Consider the following 20,380-nt stretch of genomic DNA (forward strand, 5'->3'; position numbering starts at 1 on the left):
GTTTTTTATTAATCCTACCTGTCCAGGTCAGGGATTTTCTATGCCAAGAAGACAAAGTAGCTATGACGGATGACTGAAGTGGTATGAAATTGGCATTGAAGATTTCATGGATTGTCGGGGTCAGGAATATCCCTTGTATGTCCTCAACTGAGATATTAATATTTATTATTTCTGATTTACCCTGGTTTATAAGGAAGTTTTTCCCAAACTCATCCAACTGGTGTAACAAATTTGGAATAGATTGGATTGGGTTCGTTAGGAAAAAAAGCACATCATCTGCGTAAAGTAGAAGTTTGTGATGATGTTCCTTAACTTGTACTCCCGTGATATCAACCATAGATCTAATTTTCAAGGCCAAAATTTCAATAACGCAGGCAAATAAAAGCGGGGATAGGGGACAGCCCTGCCTGGTTCCATTGGATATCCCGAAGGGAGCTCACAAGGACCCGTTCACCCGGACTCTAGCCAATGGGGATGAATACATGGCAAATATCTACAAACAACTCGCCCAGGCCCATTCGCAAAAGGACCACACAAAGAAAATGCCAACTGACCCGGTCGAACGCCTTTTCAGCATCTGTGGACACAACTACAGTGGGGATAGAGTAGGTATTCACGTAGTCAATTAAGTCAATCGCCCGCACTGTATTGTCTTTTGCTTCTCTTGTAGGGATGAATACCACCTGGTCAGCGTGTATTAATTCTGGGAGTAAGGCGTTCAACCAGGTCACAAGCAGCTTGGAATAAATTTTAACGTTGGTGTTCAACAAAGAGATTGGTCTATAATTCTCGACCCTTGTATGGTCCTTGCCCTCCTTAGGGATTAATGAAATATGTGAGGTTAAAGAGCTACTAAGGAATGGATTAGTACGAGAGATGGAGTTGAAACGGGTTAATAAATGTGGTGCGAGTATCTTGCTATATTTCTTATAATAGTAATTAGTGAAGCCATCAGGGCCTGGGGCTTTCCCTAATGGCAGGTCTATTCTGATCGTAAGAAGTTCTTCCATTTTAAAAGGGGAATTAAGGGCTTCTTCTTGGGCCTGTGTGACAGTGGGTACAGCTAGATCTCTGAGGAACGATTCTATAAGGGCAGCATTAGATTCCTGAAGACGGGTCTCAATTCTTTCTAGGTAAAGTGGGTGATCTAGTAAATCATTGACCAATTTCCAGACAAACATGGAGTGTGGAGCAGATGGCCACTCAACTGAGCAACTCACCATTGAGTGATCTGTCCAGCCTGTGGGGGATATTTTTGATCTAACTGCCAGGGATAAACAAGACACGTCTAGAAAAATATAGTCAATGCGGGAAAAGCGGGAGTCAGGGAAGGAAAAGAACGTGTATTGACGGTCTACCATGTGATGTATCCTCCAGACATCATGTATCGCTAGATCTCTAATGTGTTGCTTAACTCTATACAAAACTCTATTTGGTATCGAGGAAAGTCCTGTTGAAGTGTCTAAGGCAGTGTTAAGTGAAACATTAAAGGGACAGTCTAGGCTAAAATAAACTTTCATGATTCAGATAGAGCATGTAATTTTAAACAATATTCCAATTTACTTTTATCACCAATTTTGCTTTGTTCTCTTGGTATTCTTAGTTGAAAGCTTAACCTAGGAGGTTCATATGCTAATTTCTTAGACCTTGAAGTCCACCTTTTTCAGATTGCATTTTAACAGTTTTTCACCACTAGAGGGTGTTAGTTCACGTATTTCATATAGATAACACTATGCTCATGCACGAGAAGTTATCTGGGAGCAGGCACTGATTGGCTAGACTGCAAGTCTGTCAAAAGAACTGAAAAAGGGGCAGTTTGCAGAGGCTTAGATACAAGATAATCACAGAGGTTAAAAGTATATTATTATAACTATGTGCAAAACTGGGAAATGGGTAATAAAGGGATTATCTATCTTTTAAAACAATAAAAATTCTGGTGTAGACTGTCCCTTTAAGGTCCCCACCCAGTATCAGCAGGCCCCTTTTGGTCTCGAATAAAGTGTCAGATAGGCGTTTGAAAAAGTGGTCCTGTTGGACATTGGGGGCATATACACAAGCCAATGTGACCATTGTATTATATAGTTTGCCCACTAAAATCAAGAACCTGCCCTCCCGATCTCGTGTTAAATTGAATAAAGTGAAAGGAATACCCTGATTAATATTTCCACCCCGTTAGTTTTATTGTGATTAGATGCGTAGAAGGCTTCACCGAATTTATACTTAAACGTTGTAGAGTAATCGGTCAGTACAGGGTCCAATGTAAGTCATAAGTGTACAATAAGCAACATCACGAACCATGTGAAGTATTGAGTATATCAGTGGGCAATCACCACAGGGTGTGAGAGTAATTAGGCAAGCACAGTGTGTTAGAAAGGAACCACAACAAAAACAACATAATCAAAAAACAAATAACTACTAATACATATAAAAACAATAGCGGAGGAAACTGAAAACAGTCCCTCCAACATAACAATTATAGTAGAAGGATAAGGGTCGGCCGGTTACTTGGACCCAGATATCTGCGGAACAATTTAATGGCCACAATTTTGGGTGGTATATGTGGACTCTGTTATAATTGAACACAACAGTTTAAGTGTCCCAATGCCAGGACCCAATCAGTACAAACCTATGTAAAAAGAACAATGCATTATCAACAAAACAATCGTTCAATTTGTCCACACAAGTGTATAGGCATATGCATGCCATCAACTGTCTATACAGCTCGTCCATATTTTAGGATAAACTCCTAGATTAAGCGTTCTCCTCTTATCAGAGAGTTATTATTGGTACCTAATCTTACATGTAACAAGAAATAAAGATATTAAACAATTCAACAGTAAGTGTTTGCACCAATCTCATCCAACCAAAGAAACTGGAAGCAGATTAAGTCTCTCGTCTTTACATCACGATTTCAAACTGTCCTTTTTCTTGTGGACAACTTTGTGCCATTGTGACCCTGCCGTGAGTTGTAACTTTGCAGCAACATCATCCGGTGGATTCTCAAGTGGATGAGGCGGTTGTAATGACAGACCTAGTCCTTTAGAGAAGGATTCCAGGTCCTGAGGCCCTCTGTAGGTGTGGGTATGCCCCTCATTGACCGTAGCACAGCGTAGCCGTGAGACACAGAACCGTAGCACAGCGTAGCCGTGAGACACAGAACCGTAGCACAGCGTAGCCGTGAGACACAGAACCGTAGCACAGCGTAGCCGTGAGACACAGAACCGTAGCACAGCGTAGCCGTGAGACACAGAACCGTAGCACAGCGTAGCCGTGAGACACAGAACCGTAGCACAGCGTAACCGTGAGACACAGAACCGTGGCACAGCGTAGCCGTGAGACACAGAACCGTAGCACAGCGTAGCCGTGAGACACAGAACCGTAGCACAGCGTAGCCGTGAGACACAGAACCGTAGCACAGCGTAGCCGTGAGACACAGAACCGTAGCACAGCGTAGCCGTGAGACACAGAACCGTAGCACAGCGTAGCCGTGAGACACAGAACCGTAGCACAGCGTAGCCGTGAGACACAGAACCGTAGCACAGCGTAGCCGTGAGACACAGAACCATAGCACAGCGTAGCCGTGAGACACAGAACCGTAGCACAGCGTAGCCGTGAGACACAGAACCGTAGCACAGTGTAGCCGTGAGACACAGAACCATAGCACAGCGTAGCCGTGAGACACAGAACCGTAGCACAGCGTAGCCGTGAGACACAGAACCGTAGCACAGCGTAGCCGTGAGACACAGAACCATAGCACAGCGTAGCCGTAAGACACAGAATCATAGCACAGCGTAGCCGTGAGACACAGAACCATAGCACAGCGTAGCCGTGAGACACAGAACCGTAGCACAGCGTAGCCGTGAGACACAGAACCGTAGCACAGCGTAGCCGTGAGACACAGAACCATAGCACAGCGTAGCCGTAAGACACAGAATCATAGCACAGCGTAGCCGTGAGACACAGAATCGTAGCACAGCGTAGCCGTGAGACACAGAACCGTAGCACAGCGTAGCCGTGAGACACAGAACCGTAGCACAGCGTAGCAGTGAGACACAGAACCGTAGCACAGCGTAGCCGTGAGACACAGAATCGTAGCACAGCGTAGCCGTGAGACACAGAATCATAGCACAGCGTAGCCGTGAGACACAGAACCGTAGCACAGCGTAGCCGTGAGACACAGAATCGTAGCACAGCGTAGCCGTGAGACACAGAATCATAGCACAGCGTAGCCGTGAGACACAGAACCGTAGCACAGCGTAGCAGTGAGACACAGAACCGTAGCAAAGATACTAGTAGTGTTGCACGTCATTTTCAGATGTGCCACAATTCAGATTTTGAACTATCAAAGTTCATAGGAATTGATAATGGTTTGTCACATAAGAGAGGAGGTGATCAGGACAAATGTCTTCTCCAGAAGGAAACTGGTTTTAGGCTAGTGGATTAGGACTGTGGTTCTTCTAAGTTATTAAGATATATAGACCCTTTAGACCCTGGGTTCTATCCCTTATGTTCAATATAAAATAGTCATTGAACTAATATGACTTTGTTTTGCTATCAGTATAACTAGTTTAGCTACAAATTTTCGTCTGTTAATAATATTTTTAAGAATACTTAAATGCAGTTGTTATACATTGGGACAATAACGGCTAGATTTAGAGTTTTGTCGGTAAGGACCCGCGTATCTAATGCCGGCTTTTTTCTGGCCGCACCATAAAAATAACTCTGGTATTGAGAGTCCACATAAAGGCTGCGTTAGGCTCCAAAAAAGGAGCGTAGAGCATTTTTAACGCAGCTTCAACTCTCGATACCAGAGTTGCTTACGCAAGCGGCCAGCCTCAAAAACGTGCTCGTGCACGATTCCCCCATAGAAAACAATGGGGCTGTTTGAGCTGAAAAAAAACCTAACACCTGCAAAAAAGCCGCGTTCAGCTCCTAACGCAGCCCCATTGTTTGCTATGGGGAAACACTTCCTACGTCTGCACCTAACACTCTAACATGTACCCCGAGTCTAAACACCCCTAACCTTACACTTATTAACCCCTAATCTGCCGCCCCCGCTATCGCTGACCCCTGCATATTATTATTAACCCCTAAACTGCCGCTCCGTAAACCGCCGCTACTTACATTATCCCTATGTACCCCTAATCTGCTGCCCTAACATCGCCGACCCCTATATTATATTTATTAACCCCTAATCTGCCCCCCCACAACGTCGCCTCCACCTGCCTACACTTATTAACCCCTAATCTGCCGAGCGGACCTGAGCGCTACTATAATAAAGTTATTAACCCCTAATCCGCCTCACTAACCCTATAATAAATAGTATTAACCCCTAATCTGCCCTCCCTAACATCGCCGACACCTAACTTCAATTATTAACCCCTAATCTGCCGACCGGAGCTCACCGCTATTCTAATAAATGTATTAACCCCTAAAGCTAAGTCTAACCCTAACACTAACACCCCCCTAAATTAAATATAATTTTAATCTAATGACTGCGAGCCCTCTCCCAGCCCGCCGACGCCGGCGCGACGTCCCCGGGGGAGCCTCCTGCCCAGAGATGGGGAAGCAGCAAGAGAGAGCGGCGCGGGCAGGGAGGCAGCGGGGCCTACCCTATCCCGGCGGGAGTTCCGGGAGCCCGGTCCGAATTTCGGGGAGGCAGCCGGGGCGGACGAGGCCGGCCGTGAGTTCCAGGAGCCCGGCCCGGGTTTCAGGGAGGCGGCCGGGCTGACGAGGCCCGCCGGGAGTTCCAGGAGGTCGGGCAAAATCTCGGGCCGAAAGAAACAAGGTAAAGAAAACCCGGTACTCGTTCCCGGTCGAGACGACCTCGCGTGGGCCTTCCGAACCGTCGACAAACACAGCACACAGAGGCCGCGCAGCCCGGGGGTGGCGGCGGCCACTCGACGCCGAGGCGTTCCCGGCTTCCTTCGCCGTAGTCGCGGCCTAATGAAGCCTCAGCCCCCGGATTCACGGAGGGAGGGCGTGCGAGAGGCAGGGACTTTGTCGTTTTTTCTCTCCCCCCCAAGCCGGGGCAAAAGAGCTGAACTTCTTGGGGCATGCCCCGCAAAGGGCCCTGTTCAGGGCTGGTAAGGTAAAAGAGCTTTTAACTTTAGTAATTTAGAATAGGGTAGGGCATTTTTTATTTTGGGGGGCTTTGTTGTTTTATTAGGGGGCTTAGAGTAGGTGTAATTAGTTTAAAATTGTTGTAATATTTTTCTTATGTTTGTAAATATTTTTTTATTTTTTGTAACTTAGTTCTTTTTTATTTTTTGTACTTTAGTTAGTTTATTTCATTGTAGTTATTTGTAGATATTGTATTTAATTAATGTATTGATAGTGTAGTGTTAGGTTTAATTGTAGGTAATTGTAGGTATTTTATTTAATTAATTTAATGATAGTATAGTGTTAGGTTTAATTGTAACTTAGGTTAGGATTTATTTTACAGGTAATTTTGTATTTATTTTAACTAGGTAACTATTTTAACCTGGTTGCCTGTAAAATAAATATTAATCCTAAAATAGCTACAATGTAATTATAATTTATATTGTAGCTATATTAGGATTTATTTTACAGGTAAGTATTTAGCTTTAAATAGGAATAATTTATTTAATAAGAGTTAATTAATTTCGTTAGATTAAAATTATATTTAACTTAGGGGGGTGTTAGTGTTAGGGTTAGACTTAGCTTTAGGGGTTAATACATTTATTAGAATAGCGGTGAGCTCCGGTCGGCAGATTAGGGGTTAATAATTTAAGTTAGGTGTCGGCGATGTTAGGGAGGGCAGATTAGGGGTTAATAAAAAAAATGTTAAATAAAAATCCATATGAACAATGACTAGAGCGAATATCAACAGTCAAATAATGCGTTAAAACAGAAATAAAGTTCTAGAGCTTAAAGTGAAGGTAACGTTTTGTAATTATGAAGACATAAATGCATTATTTAATATTACAATAAGCTAATCGCGATGTTTATTTTATTATTTGTTTTTTATTTTGCAACTATAATATATATTTCCCTACCATTTCGATGCTAACGCCTCCCAACCTCTATTTCCTGCATTTATATTCTGTGACGTATAGAGCAGTCCTACCCGCTCTATATATGTATCTTTAAAGCGCGTTCACAAATCTACTCCTTTGAAATGCGCCTGCGCAAAGTCAAGAGATGCTCTTGTCAGTATCGTAGACCTCCGTAAAAGCCGGTGACGTATTATAGTTATGCCTGCGCAAAGTCCAGAGATGGGATTGTCAGTATCAGAGACCTCCGTAAAAGCCAGTGAGGTATTATAGGTGTTCCTGCGCCTGCTCAAAGTCAAGAGATAGCATTGTCAGAATCGGAGACCTCCGTAAAAGCAGGTGACATATTATAGGTATTCCTGCGCATGCGCGAAACAGGAGCGCGCGTGGATTAAGATATGAAGTAAAAAAGAATAGTGCATGCGCAGATCAAGAAGGAGGCAGATGGCGTAGGGTGACGGCCAGATTTTCAATTGGAGCTTCTTAAAACGTGATCAAGAGAGAACATTTTGTAATATGTAACGGGTTGAATTTGCGGACAATAAAAAAGGTATTTATTACAGCGATAAGTTTATTTACAGTACAATTGGAAAAAAATGATGAATGAAACATATTAATTTGCAACAAAGCATGTTATTATAGATAGACAACCAGGTAACTTTACCTTCACTTTATAAACAACTACAGCGTCTTTGATCCTACTTGCCTTAAGAATTAGCTCAGTTGCAGAGTTGAATTTCTTCTGAAGGATTCTCTGCATATCCAGAATCGTCTGCTGATACTGAGCCGCTTCCTCTTGCTGAAGTTCCTGAGCTGGCGTGTCTCCTAATATAAACTCCAACTTGTGTATGAGCTGCAAATCCGTGCGACATAAAACATCAGTTTTACTGCTGTTTGATTTGTATTCAAACAGAAATATAAAAACAACAGGTGTTGCCATTGCAGTTCATCAGATCTGTGCAAAAACATTACATTGCAGTTTTGTTAAAGGGACGGTGAAGTCAAAATTAAACTTAAATGAACTGGATAGAGTGTGACAATTTAAACAACTTTCCAATGTATTCCGGTTATCAATTTTGCTTAGTTCTCTTGGTATCCTTTGTTAAAGAGTAATACTGTGTGAGCTCAGGAGTGTGCACGTGTCTCTACACACCTGGCAGCAGGGTTTGCAACATTGTTTATACATAGATACAAACACTGCTGCTATAGACTGCTATTGACACCTGCACTCTCATGAGCTTCTATTAGCCTACTTAGCTTTACTCTTAACAAAGGATATCAAGAGAACAAAGCAAATGTGATAAAAGAAGTAAATTGGAAAGTTGTTTAAAACCCCATGCTTTATCTGAATAATAAAAGTTTCATGTTGACTTTACTGTCCCTTTAATCATCACATCACCTATGGTTTGTAAAGGAAAAATAAACAACAAGAATAGAAGAAACAGCTGTTTACAGACAAACAGGAGAGAAGCGCTCAGCTGAGGATGGGCAGAGCTCAGTATCCCGCCCAATAGGAAGCTGCCCAGACAGGATGCAGTCTGTCTGTCCATTTATGCCATTCCCAGAAGAGAACTTTCCAGCAGTATATCAGTCTGATCCCTGCCATAAAGAAAGTCCGGCCCGAAACACAAGGCTAAAGATTTGTACAGCTAACCTCAGTATGGGCCTCATAGGAGGAATTTTGGCTGTATCCCTTTAAGCTACAGTGGGCTAAGGGGCCACGTCAGGTTACTTTTATCATCCTTAAGCAGACAAAATCCCCAACGGATATAAGAATCAGTTGTTTAACAGGCTTATTCATTCGGTTTCTGAAGGGATTTCCAAAGACCTTTGTAAAAGCAAAAAATATCTGACCAAGGCAAAAGATTGAAGCTAATCAAAGGGACCTTATACTCAGACATTTGCTCTGTTCCATGTTTCAGAATGTATTGTATTTTTTTTAAATGAAAATAATGTGGGTGTTTGTCAGCTTTCATATCATTTTGATTAATAATACATTTCTAAAAAAATTCAACATCTAAACAATTAATTGCAAGCCTACATAAACATTTTGATGGCTGTATTTAAGATGTGAACAGGTATCAGAATTTAAGTGCTATTTTAAGCATATTGTGTTTGACATGTGAAGTTAACATTGAGAAAAATAACTGTCCAAACCGCCCAAATCTGCCCTTGGGCTAAAGGAAAGATGTTGAATTCCAGAAAAAAAATCTGTTGGAAAAGGAAATTTATTCGTACCTGATAAATTTTTTCTTTTAAGATATGATGAGTCCACGGATTTCATCCTTACTTGTGGGATTACGCCTCCTGGTCAGCAGGAGGAGGCAAAGAGCACTACAGCAGAGCTGTATATATAGCTCCTCCCTTCCCTCCCACTCCAGTCATTCGACCGAAGTTAGGAAGAGATAGAAAAAGCCAAGGTGCACTGAAGTTTAACAAAAATAAAGACCTGTCTCATAAAAAATAGGGTGGGTCGTGGACTCATCGTATCTTAAAAGAAACAAATTTATCAGGTAAGAATAAATTTCCTTTTCTTTTAAAAGATACAAGTCCACAGATTTCATCCTTACTTGTGGGATACAATACCAAAGCTATAGTACACGGATGAAAAGGGAGGGAGAAGACAGGTAACCTAAATGGAAGGCACCACTGCTTGAATAACTTTCCTCCCAAAAACAGCCTCAGACGAGGCAAAAGTATCAAATTTAGAAAAAGTGTGAAGAGACAACGAAGTTGCAGCTTTGCAAATCTGTTCAACAGAAGAATCATTTTTGAATGCCCATGAGGAAGCCACAGCCCTAGTGGAATGAGCCGTAATTCGTTCAGGAGGTTGCTGTCCAGCAGTCTCATATGCAAAACGGATGATACTCTTCAGCCACAAAGAAAGAGGTAGCCATAGCTTTCTGACCCCTACGTTTCCCTGAAAAAACGACAAACAAGGAAGACGATTGACGAAAATCCTTAGTCGCCTGTAAGTAGAACTTCAAGGCACGGACCACGTCCAAATTATGTAACAGACGCTCCTTCTTAGAAGAAGGATTAGGACACAAGGACAACCATTTCCTGATTAATATTTTTATTTGAAACAACCTTAGGAAGAAAACCAGGTTTGGTACGTAACACTACCTTATCCGAATGAAAAATAAGATAAGGAGAATCACATTATAATGCCAAAAGCTTGGAAACTCTGCGAGCAGAAGAAATAGCAACCAAAAATAAAACTTGGAATGCATAGGTTCAAACGGAACCCCTTGAAGATCTTTAAGAACTAAATTCAAATTCCAAGGAGGAGCAATTGGTCGAAACACAGGCCTGATTCTAGTTAGAGCCTGACAAAAAGATGGAACATCTGGAACATCAGCCTGACGCTTGTGTAACAAAATAGATAAGGCAGAAATCTGTCCCTTTAAGGAACTTGCTGACAACCCTTTCTCCAATCCTTCTTGGAGAAAAGACAAAATCCTGGGAATCCTAACCCTACTCCATGAGCAGCCCTTGGATTCGCACCAATAAAGATATTTACGCCATATCTTATGGTAAATCTTTCTAGTAACAGGCTTACGTGCCATAAGATCCAACTCCGGCCTGCCCCATCTGAGAATCAGGTTGGCAAATACCTCCGGATGAAGTTCCCATTCTCCCGGATGAAATGTCTGTCTGCTCAGAAAATCCGCTTCCCAGTTTTCCACACCTGGGATGTGGATCGCCCACAGATAACAAGAGTGAGTCTCCGCCCACTGAATTATCTTGGCTACTTCTGTCATCGCTAAGGAACTCCTTGTTCCTCCCTGATGATTAATGTAAGCTACAGTCGTAATGTTGTCCGACTGGAATCTGATGAACTTGGCTGAAGTCAACTGAGGTCAAGCCTGAAGCGCATTGAATATTGCTCTCAACTCTAGGATATTGATAGGAAGTAGAGACTCTGTTCGAGCCCATACACCCTGGGCTCACAGGGAGTTCCAGACTGCTCCCCATCCTATCAGGCTGGCATCCATTGTCACTATAACCCATGAGGGTCTGCGGAAACATGTCCCCTGGGATAGATGATCCAGCGACAACCACCATAGAAGAGAGTCCCTTGTCTCCTGATCTAGATGTATTTGAGGAGATAAATTTGTATAATCCCCATTCCACTGACTGAGCATGCTCAGTTGCAGAGGTCTGAGATGAAAACGAGCAAACGGAATGATGTCCATTGCTGCTACCATCAATCCAATTACCTCCATGCACTGAGCCACTGACGGCCGAGGATTGGTCTGAAGGGCTCGGCATGTATTCAGAATCTTTAACTTTCTTACCTCCGTCAAAAAGATTTTCATGGATAGAGAGTTGATTAGAGTTCCCAAGAAAGGAACCCTTGTCTGTGGAACTAGTGAACTCTTTTCCAGATTCACCTTCCACCCGTGAGTCCTCAGGAAGGATAGAACAATGTCGGTATGAGACTTTGCTAACTGATAAGACGACGCCTGGATCAGAATATCGTCCAGATAAGGCATCACTGCAATGCCCCGTGGTCTTAGAACCGCCAGCAGAGACCCCAGAACTTTTGTGAAAATCCTGGGTGCCGTGGCCAGACCGAAAGGAAGAGCCACGAACTGAAAATGTTTGTCCAGAAAGGCAAACCTCAGGAACTTGTGATGATCTCTGTGGATAGGAACATGAAGATATGCATCCTTTAGATCCACGGTAGTCATAAATTGACCCTCCTGGATCAATGGAAGAATGGTACGAATAGTTTCCATCTTGAAGGATGGAACTCCGAGAAACTTGTTCAGACTTTTGAGGTCTAAAATAGGATGGAACGTTCCCTCCTTTTTGGGAACTACAACAGATTTGAATAAAATCCCTGTCCCTGTTCCAGTACCGGAACAGGACATATCACTCCCATGGAGGGGAGGTCTCCTACACAACGTAAGAACGCCTCTTTTTATCTGGTCTGCAGATAATCGAGAAAGAAGGAACCTTCCTCTGGTTGAGGAATTTCTGAACTCCAACTGATACCCCTGAGACACAATTTCTAGTGTCCAGGGATCCTGAACATCTCTTATCCAAGCCTGGACAAAGAGAGAGAGTCTGCCCCCTACTAGATCCGGTCCAGGATCGGGGGCCGACCCTTCATGCTGACTTGGTAGCAGCAGCAGCCTTCTTGGATTGTTTACCCTTGTTCCAAGACTGGTTGGATCTCCAAGTGGACTTAGTTTGGGAATAGTTCCCTTCCTGTTTAGCGGAAGAGAAAGAGGGAACTCCCTTGAAATTTTGAAAGGAACGAAAATTGCTCTGTCGACCTCTCTGTTTGGACTTTTTATCCTGAGGGAGGAGATGACCCTAACCTCCCGCAATGTCAGAAATAATCTCCTTCAAGTCAGGCCCGAACAGGGTCTTCCCCTTGTAAGGAATAGCCAAAAGCTTAGACTTGGATGACACATCCGCAGACCAAGACTTCATCCATAAAGTCCTGTGTGCTAAGATGGCAAAGCCCAAACTCTTAGCCGCCAATTTAGTAATCTGCAGAGAAGCATCCGTAATAAACAAATTAGCTAACTTAAGAGCTTTAATCCGATCCTGTATCTCTTCCAAAGGAGTCTCTGTCTTAAGAGACTCTTCCAGAGCATCAAACCAATAAGCGGCCGCACTGGTAACTGTAACAATGCAAGCGGCCAGTTGCAACAGGAATCCCTAGTGAACGTAAATCTTCTTAAGGAGACCCTCCAACTTCTTATCCATAGGGTCCTTAAAAGCACAACTATCCTCAATAGGAATAGTAGTACGCTTGGCCATAGTAGAAACAGCACCCTCAACTTTAGGGACCGTCTTCCAAGAATCTCTAATAGCGTCGGCTATAGGGTACATTTTTTTTAAAAAAACTGGAGAAGGAGAGAAGGGAATACCTGGTCTCTCCCATTCTTTTGCAATAATCTCTGAAGTCCTCTTCGGGGCTAGAAAGACATCCGAATAAGATGGAACCTCCAAGTATCTGTCCAACTTACTCAATTTCTCCGGAGGGACCACTATTGAGTCACAATCATCCAGAGTAACCAACACCTCCCTCAGCAATAAACGGAGGTGCTCAAGCTTAAACCTGAAAGAAACTACATCAGAATCAGTCAGAGGTAAAGCACTCCCTGATTCAGAAAGTTCACCTTCGGAGAGTAGCTCAGTGCCCTCCAACTCAGAACCCCGGGAGGGTACGTCCGTAATCGCCATCATTCAGAGGCTGAATTTACTACATAGTTGTCCTGTCTTTAACGCTTGCCGTGCAAAAAGGGAAAATTAGCTAACGCATCAGAAAGTGTAGAGGACATCACTGCAGCTATGTCTTTTAATGTAAAAGCTGCAGAAACTGGTGAAAAACAAGGTTCCGCTTGAGCGGGCGTTAAGGGCTGTGACGCTTGGGGAGAAAGCTGCGGCATACTCTGCATCTCATCTGTAGACTCTTGAGAAGCATTCGCCTTAGGCAAAGATTTGTAAAAAACAATTTTGTCTCTAAAATGTAAGGCCCTCTCAATACATGAGGGACAAAAAAGAGCAGGAGGTTCCACAGTGGCATCCAAACACATAGAACACACTACAGTCTGGATATCATCTGAATCCATGACAATAGAAAGCAAGAAGCAATTTGGTCTTTAAAGTATAGGCTATTTATAGCCAACCAATATAGAAATAGCAGCACAGACTAAAAATCTGTCAGAATATTTTAAACCTGACCAGATACTGTGCCTTTAAAAATAAACAAGTATTAACATATGTCAGTGACACTGAAAAAGTTAACGATATAAGACTCTTTAAAGAATAGGCTTTTATTTAGGATGAAATATAGCCTAGCACCTCGCCTCAACAGCTCTGCTGAGGCGCCTACCTGCCCCCATGGTCCTCCGACCACACTGAGAAATTTAACCCGGAATGTAGTTCACAAACGCCCAAGACCGCTTGTTTCACTTTCAACCATGCGGTCGTGGCATTATACGTAGAGTGATCCTTAGCAGCCGGGACTTCTGCAATGATAATTTGTGCAGCAATACGAAAGTCAAGCGCGCCAAAGAAAGTCCCGCCCATCGTGGGCGTCGCATCGGCCATCGAAAAGCCGCTTCTCTAACAAACAGCCGCTCCTTCTCTCAGAAAGACCGGATCACAAAAAACAAAACACAGCCGTAAACCGGAGTCTTATAGCAAGACTACGGTAACACACTCCCAGCGTCAAAACTTATAAGCACACTATAGCAGTGACTTATACAAGCCCCATCCTTTAAATACATTAGGCCAAATAAATATATTAGCTCCATAATGTAAACACTTTGTGTCGGTTGACATTCCCATGAAAACTCACTCACACTGTTACAGAAACCAGCCCCACTTCCAGAGAGCTCTTGTTCCCCAACAGATCACAAGTACACAGTCCATTCTGAGGTAGTCAGTATCCCAGAAAGTTAAAGACTGCACTTACCTCTGTGCTGAGCACCAGCATGAGAAGTCCCACAGGATCAAGAGGTCTTCTCCCTCCTGCAGCTCTGTGGAGACTAAAGGGCCTTAGTTAATATCTGCTGAGACCATCAGCATACGAAGGGCAGCACTAATATGGGATGCGCAGTGAGAGTTTAGTCCCACCAGTTCCCATTGCTCTAAAGCCACCTGTAGCTCTACTCTAGAAGCTGACAAGGAATACGGCTACACCCTATAGTAAAATAGCACTCACTGGTACCATTTTAAAAATAATAAACTCATGATTGAAGAATCTAAACTAACAGCTCACTTTGCCTCTTCCTATCACTAACACAGGCAAAGAGAGTGACTGGGGTGGGAGGTAAGGGAGGAGCTATATATACAGCTCTGCTGTGGTGCTCTTTGCCTCCTCCTGCTGACCAGGAGGCGATATTCCACAAGTAAGGATGAAATCCGTGGACTCATTGTATCTTTTAAAAGAAAAGTGCTTTTTGAAGTATTGGAATCCCGCAATTAAATTGTCCCTATATGAAGTATAGGGGGGTATCTGAGATCCCAAATGCATTTGAAAAGCTTGTGATAAAAGCAACAGATTAATGGGGGTGAAAGCTTAACCTGACTGAATCAGGAAAGGGTGTGGGAGGAGTCAGTGCAGGTGCTAAAATGTCTTTATGCATCTACTTTATCCATCATGATTACTGTAGTGTGCACCATAGTAATACTCAGAAGATAAATATTAAAGGGACATGAAGCCCAACTTTTTCCTTCATGAGTCAGCCAGAGCATAACATTTTAAAAACATTTCCAGTTTTCTTCTATTATCTAATTTGTGTTGTTCTCTTGATATCTTTTGTTGAAAAGCCCTGAGGCAGAACACGCTGTGATCTCAGATGCCATCTCAAAAAATGCAGCATGTCTGCAGAAAGAACAGGACACATGCAAGTGTTAGCGCTTTAACTTTACTGAGCTGTGCTCTGGCTGCACTGTGTAAGTTTTCCTCAACTCAAAGCAAAGTGCATCTAGAGCAAAGTGTTGTTTGTAGTGAACAGCAAATATCGAGTAGCGCTGCAAAGCAGTAATGCATTTATTGTTGACTGGCTCTCAGAGAGGTTTTCAACCCCAGTCTGCTTTCTGAATATAAGACATTCTTATGAGTAGTGCACCTTTTTATTTCTATGTTACACCAAGATTTTTTTGTCTGCAGCTAATTTGCAAAGCAATTTTCAAACTACTGCACTATATTATAAAACTTTAAACATGTCTTTATTCTCCAGTTACCCAACACATTGCAATTGAGCTGGTGCTTTAGTGTAACTGCCTAATTTAAAATGTAATTTAATTAAAAATGACCGGCAGAAATTTTTCACAAAAAAAAATCTCATTGCAGAAAGTGAAAAAAAGTTCTGCCTCTGGTTTGAAAAGCATACCTAGGTATGCTCATGAGCTGGGAGCTAGCTGATGATTGGTGGCACCACATGCATGTCTCTTGTCATTGAAGCCTGCGGATAAATCCATATTGGAAAGCACTGACTGCACTTGTTCCATATACAAAACAACAATAAAAAAGCATAGAATTTATAAACAATAATCATGTTATTTAATAGCTATTTCTTCCCCAAGGCACAGACCTAAGGTTTTAGCGGATAATTGGCCATATGTAACTTTATAATCTCAGTACTCAGTTTATTGGTCTCAGAAGGATAAAAGGCTGAGCTAGTGTTGTTGAGATTTGAACACGTGCCCCACGGATACAGCACTCAGCCATGCAACTAAGCCATTTCATCGGATTACACTGTAATGCTATTTATTAGACCAGGGGATGTCTGATGCTGCTTATTCCGCAGAGGTGAACAAACAAGAGGATAGAGAATGAAGATGAAAGAAGCATAAACAAGAAAAAATGTTGCAAAATAGGTTTGATAAGAAAATAAAAATAAGCAAAATGAATGTGGAGGAAACTCTGCTAAAAGCTGATAATACAGATTGTTATACTCACATCTAGCACCAGGGTACCTTTACTGATTACAGACTGTATATCCTCGTGGTCTCCCTGTTCCCATAGGCTTAGGAAGGTGTTTATCTCCTGTGCTACGGTTGGGTCTGGATTCCCATCGCACAACATGTAACGGTCCCACTGTAACCAAAATACCAGGCAGAAGCACGTTAAATACAGCATTCAATTTACTTCGGTTATCCAACTTACTGCGTTCTCTTGCTATCCTTTATTGAAGAACACACAGTGGTAGGTAGGGTGCACATAGGCAGCAGTTTTACAATGCTTTTAACAATGTTATACCACTTATGAGCACTAGGTGGCAGCAGTATTTGCACTCTAAAAGCTTCAGACACATGCACACTTACCTACCTACGTATGCTCTTCAACATAGAATACCAGGAGAACATTTTTTTAAATTGTATGAATTTGGATTTTATCTGCCTTTAAAGGGACATAAAAGCTAAAATTAAAATGTCATGGTTCTGAGGGAGCGTACCGTTTTAAAAATATAATCAGTGACCTCTTTCTCTTTGCATCCTTTGTTAAAACTTTGCTCCCTTCCATGAGAGCATGGTGTACTTTGCATTCTTGTAAACCTGCTTCCATATAGACATGTGCATGATATGCTCTTCAATAAAGAATACCAAAAGAACAAAATAAATGTGATAATAGAAATAAATTGGAAACCTTTTTTTAAAACCACATGCTCTGTCGGACATAAGAAAGTTTAATTTTGACTTCCAGACCCTTTTTAACAAAAATCTTTTCACATTAAATATTCACATAAACAACTCAGCTCATCACTAAATGTAGGTTATATACTTAAAGAATAATCGGCTAGATTACAAGTTTTTGTTGGTAAGTTTCAGCTCACCACTCACCTACAAACAATGCTGGTATTACAGGCTTTTACAAACCCAGCGTTAGCCGCAGAAAAGTGAGCGGAGAGCAAAATTTAGCTCCACATCTCACCTCAATACCAGCGCTGTTTACGGTAGAGGTGAGCTGGCTAAACGTGCTCGTGCACGATTTTTCCCCATAGGAATCAATGGGGCAGAATCGGCTGCAAAAAAGCAGCGTTCAGCTCCTAACGCAGCCCCATTGATTCCTATAGGGAAATACATTTTATGTCTACACCTAACACCCTAACATGAACCCCGAGTCTAAACACCCCTAATCTTACACTTATTAACCCCTAATCTGCCGTCCCCGACATTGTCGCCACCTACATTATATTATTAACCCCTAATCTGCCGCTCCGGACACCGCCGCCACCTACATTATACTTATGAACCCCTAATCTGCTGCCCCCAACATCGCCGAACCCTACATTATATTTATTAAGCCCTAATCTGCCGCCCCCAATGTCGCCGCCACCTACCTACACTTATTAACCCCTAATCTGCCGCCCCCAACGTCGCCACCACTATTATAAATATATTAACCCCTAAACCTAAGTCTAACCCTAACCCCCCCTAACTTAAATATAAATTTAAATAATCTAAATAAAATTACTACAATTAAATAAATTATTCCTATTTAAAACTAAATACTTACCTGTAAAATAAACCCTAAGATAGCTACAATATAACTAAAAGTTAAATTGTAGCTATCTTAGGGTTTATTTTTATTTTACAGGCAACTTTGTATTTATTTTAACTAGGTACAATAGTTATTAAATAGTTATTAACTATTTAATAACTACCTAGTTAAAATAAGTACAAATTTACCTGTAAAATAAACCTAACCTAAGTTACAATTACACCTAACTCTACACTATAATTAAATTACGGCTAGATTTAGAGTTTTGTCGGTAACGACCCGTGTAGCTAACGCCGGCTTTTTTCTGGCCGCACCTGTAAAATAACTCTGGTATTGAGAGTCCATATAATGTCAGCGTTAGGCTCCAAAAAAGGAGGGTAGAGCATTTTTAACGCCACTCCAACTCTCGATACCAGAGTTGCTTATGGACGCGGCCAGCCTCAAAAACGTGCTCGTGCACGATTCCCCCATAGAAAACAATGGGGCAGTTTGAGCTGAAAAAAAACCTAACACCTGCAAAAAAAACGCGTTCAGCTCCTAACGCAGCCCCATTGTTTGCTATGGGGAAACACTTCCTACGTCTGCACCTAACACCCTAACATGTACCCCGAGTCTAAACACCCCTAACCTTACACTTATTAACCCCTAATCTGCCGTCCCCGCTATCGCTGACCCCTGCATATTATTTTTAACCCCTAATCTGCCGCTCCGTACACCGCCGCTACTTACATTATCCTTATGTACCCCTAATCTGCTGCCCCTAACACCGCCGACCCCTATATTATATTTATTAACCCCTAATCTGCCCCCCACAACGTCGCCCCCACCTACCTAAACTTATTAACCCCTAATCTGCCGAGCGGACCGCACCGCTACTATAATGAAGTTATTAACCCCTAATCCGCCTCACTAACCCTATAATAAATAGTATTAACCCCTAATCTGCCCTCCCTAACATCGCCGACACCTAACTTCAATTATTAACCCCTAATCTGCCGACCGGAGTTCACCGCTATTCTAATAAATGTATTAACCCCTAAAGCTAAGTCTAACCCTAACACTAACACCCCCCTAAATTAAATATAATTTTAATCTAACGAAATTAATTAACTCTTATTAAATAAATTATTCCTATTTAAAGCTAAATACTTACCTGTAAAATAAATCCTAATATAGCTACAATATAAAATTATAATTACATTGTAGCTATTTTAGGATTAATATTTATTTTACAGGCAACTTTGTAATTATTTTAACCAGGTACAATAGCTATTAAATAGTTAAGAACTATTTAATAGTTACCTAGTTAAAATAATTACAAAATTACCTGTAAAATAAATCCTAACCTAAGTTACAATTAAACCTAACACTATACTATCATTAAATTAATTAAATAAAATACCTACAATTACCTACAATTAAACCTAACACTACACTATCAATACATTAATTAAATACAATATCTACAAATAACTACAATGAAATAAACTAACTAAAGTACAAAAAATAAAAAAGAACTAAGTTACAAAAAATAAAAAAATATTTACAAACATAAGAAAAATATTTCAACAATTTTAAACTAATTACACCTACTCTAAGCCCCCTAATAAAATAACAAAGCCCCCCAAAATAAAAAATGCCCTACCCTATTCTAAATTACTAAAGTTCAAAGCTCTTTTACCTTACCAGCCCTGAACAGGGCCCTTTGCGGGGCATGCCCCAAGAAGTTCAGCTCTTTTGCCTGTAAAAAAAAACATACAATACCCCCCCAACATTACAACCCACCACCCACATACCCCTAATCTAACCCAAACCCCCTTAAATAAACCTAACACTAAGCCCCTGAAGATCTTCCTACCTTGTCTTCACCATACCAGGTTCACCGATCGGTCCAGAAGAGCTCCTCCGATGTCCTGATCCAAGCCCAAACGGGGGGCTGAAGATGTCCATGATCCGGTAGAAGTCTTCATCCAAGCGGGGCAGAAGAGGTCTTCCATCCGATTGAAGTCTTCATCCAAGCGGGGCAGAAGAGGTCTTCCATCCGATTGAAGTCTTCATCCAGGCGGTATCTTCTATCGACATCCATCTGGAGCGGAGCAGCAGCATCCTGAAGACCTCCGACGCGGAACATCCATCCTGGCCGACGACTGAACGACGAATGACGGTTCCTTTAAATGACGTCATCCAAGATGGCGTCCCTCGAATTCCGATTGGCTGATCGGAATAGCCAATAGAATGCGAGCTCAATCTGATTGGCTGATTGGATCAGCCAATCGGATTGAACTTGATTCTGATTGGCTGATTCCATCAGCCAATCAGAATATTCCTACCTTAATTCCGATTGGCTGATAGAATCCTATCAGCCAATCGGAATTCGAGGGACGCC

At 42.0% G+C, this 20,380-nt stretch overlaps 1 protein-coding gene across 1 annotated transcript in view; it reads right to left on the reverse strand.

The window, feature by feature from the left end:
• DNAI7 (dynein axonemal intermediate chain 7) overlaps positions 1-20,380 on the reverse strand; it is a 188,526-nt gene that overhangs the window by 114,749 nt on the left and 53,397 nt on the right. The window contains exons 5-6 of the mRNA XM_053719083.1: positions 16,453-16,590; positions 7,723-7,869 (exon numbers count right to left, since the gene is read on the reverse strand). Of these exons, the coding sequence (XP_053575058.1) occupies positions 7,723-7,869; positions 16,453-16,590 (285 nt within the window). The remainder of the gene's footprint in view (positions 1-7,722; positions 7,870-16,452; positions 16,591-20,380) is intronic.

This window comes from Bombina bombina, chromosome 6 (assembly GCF_027579735.1).
Source record: "Bombina bombina isolate aBomBom1 chromosome 6, aBomBom1.pri, whole genome shotgun sequence".
Taxonomy (NCBI): Eukaryota; Metazoa; Chordata; class Amphibia; order Anura; family Bombinatoridae; genus Bombina; species Bombina bombina.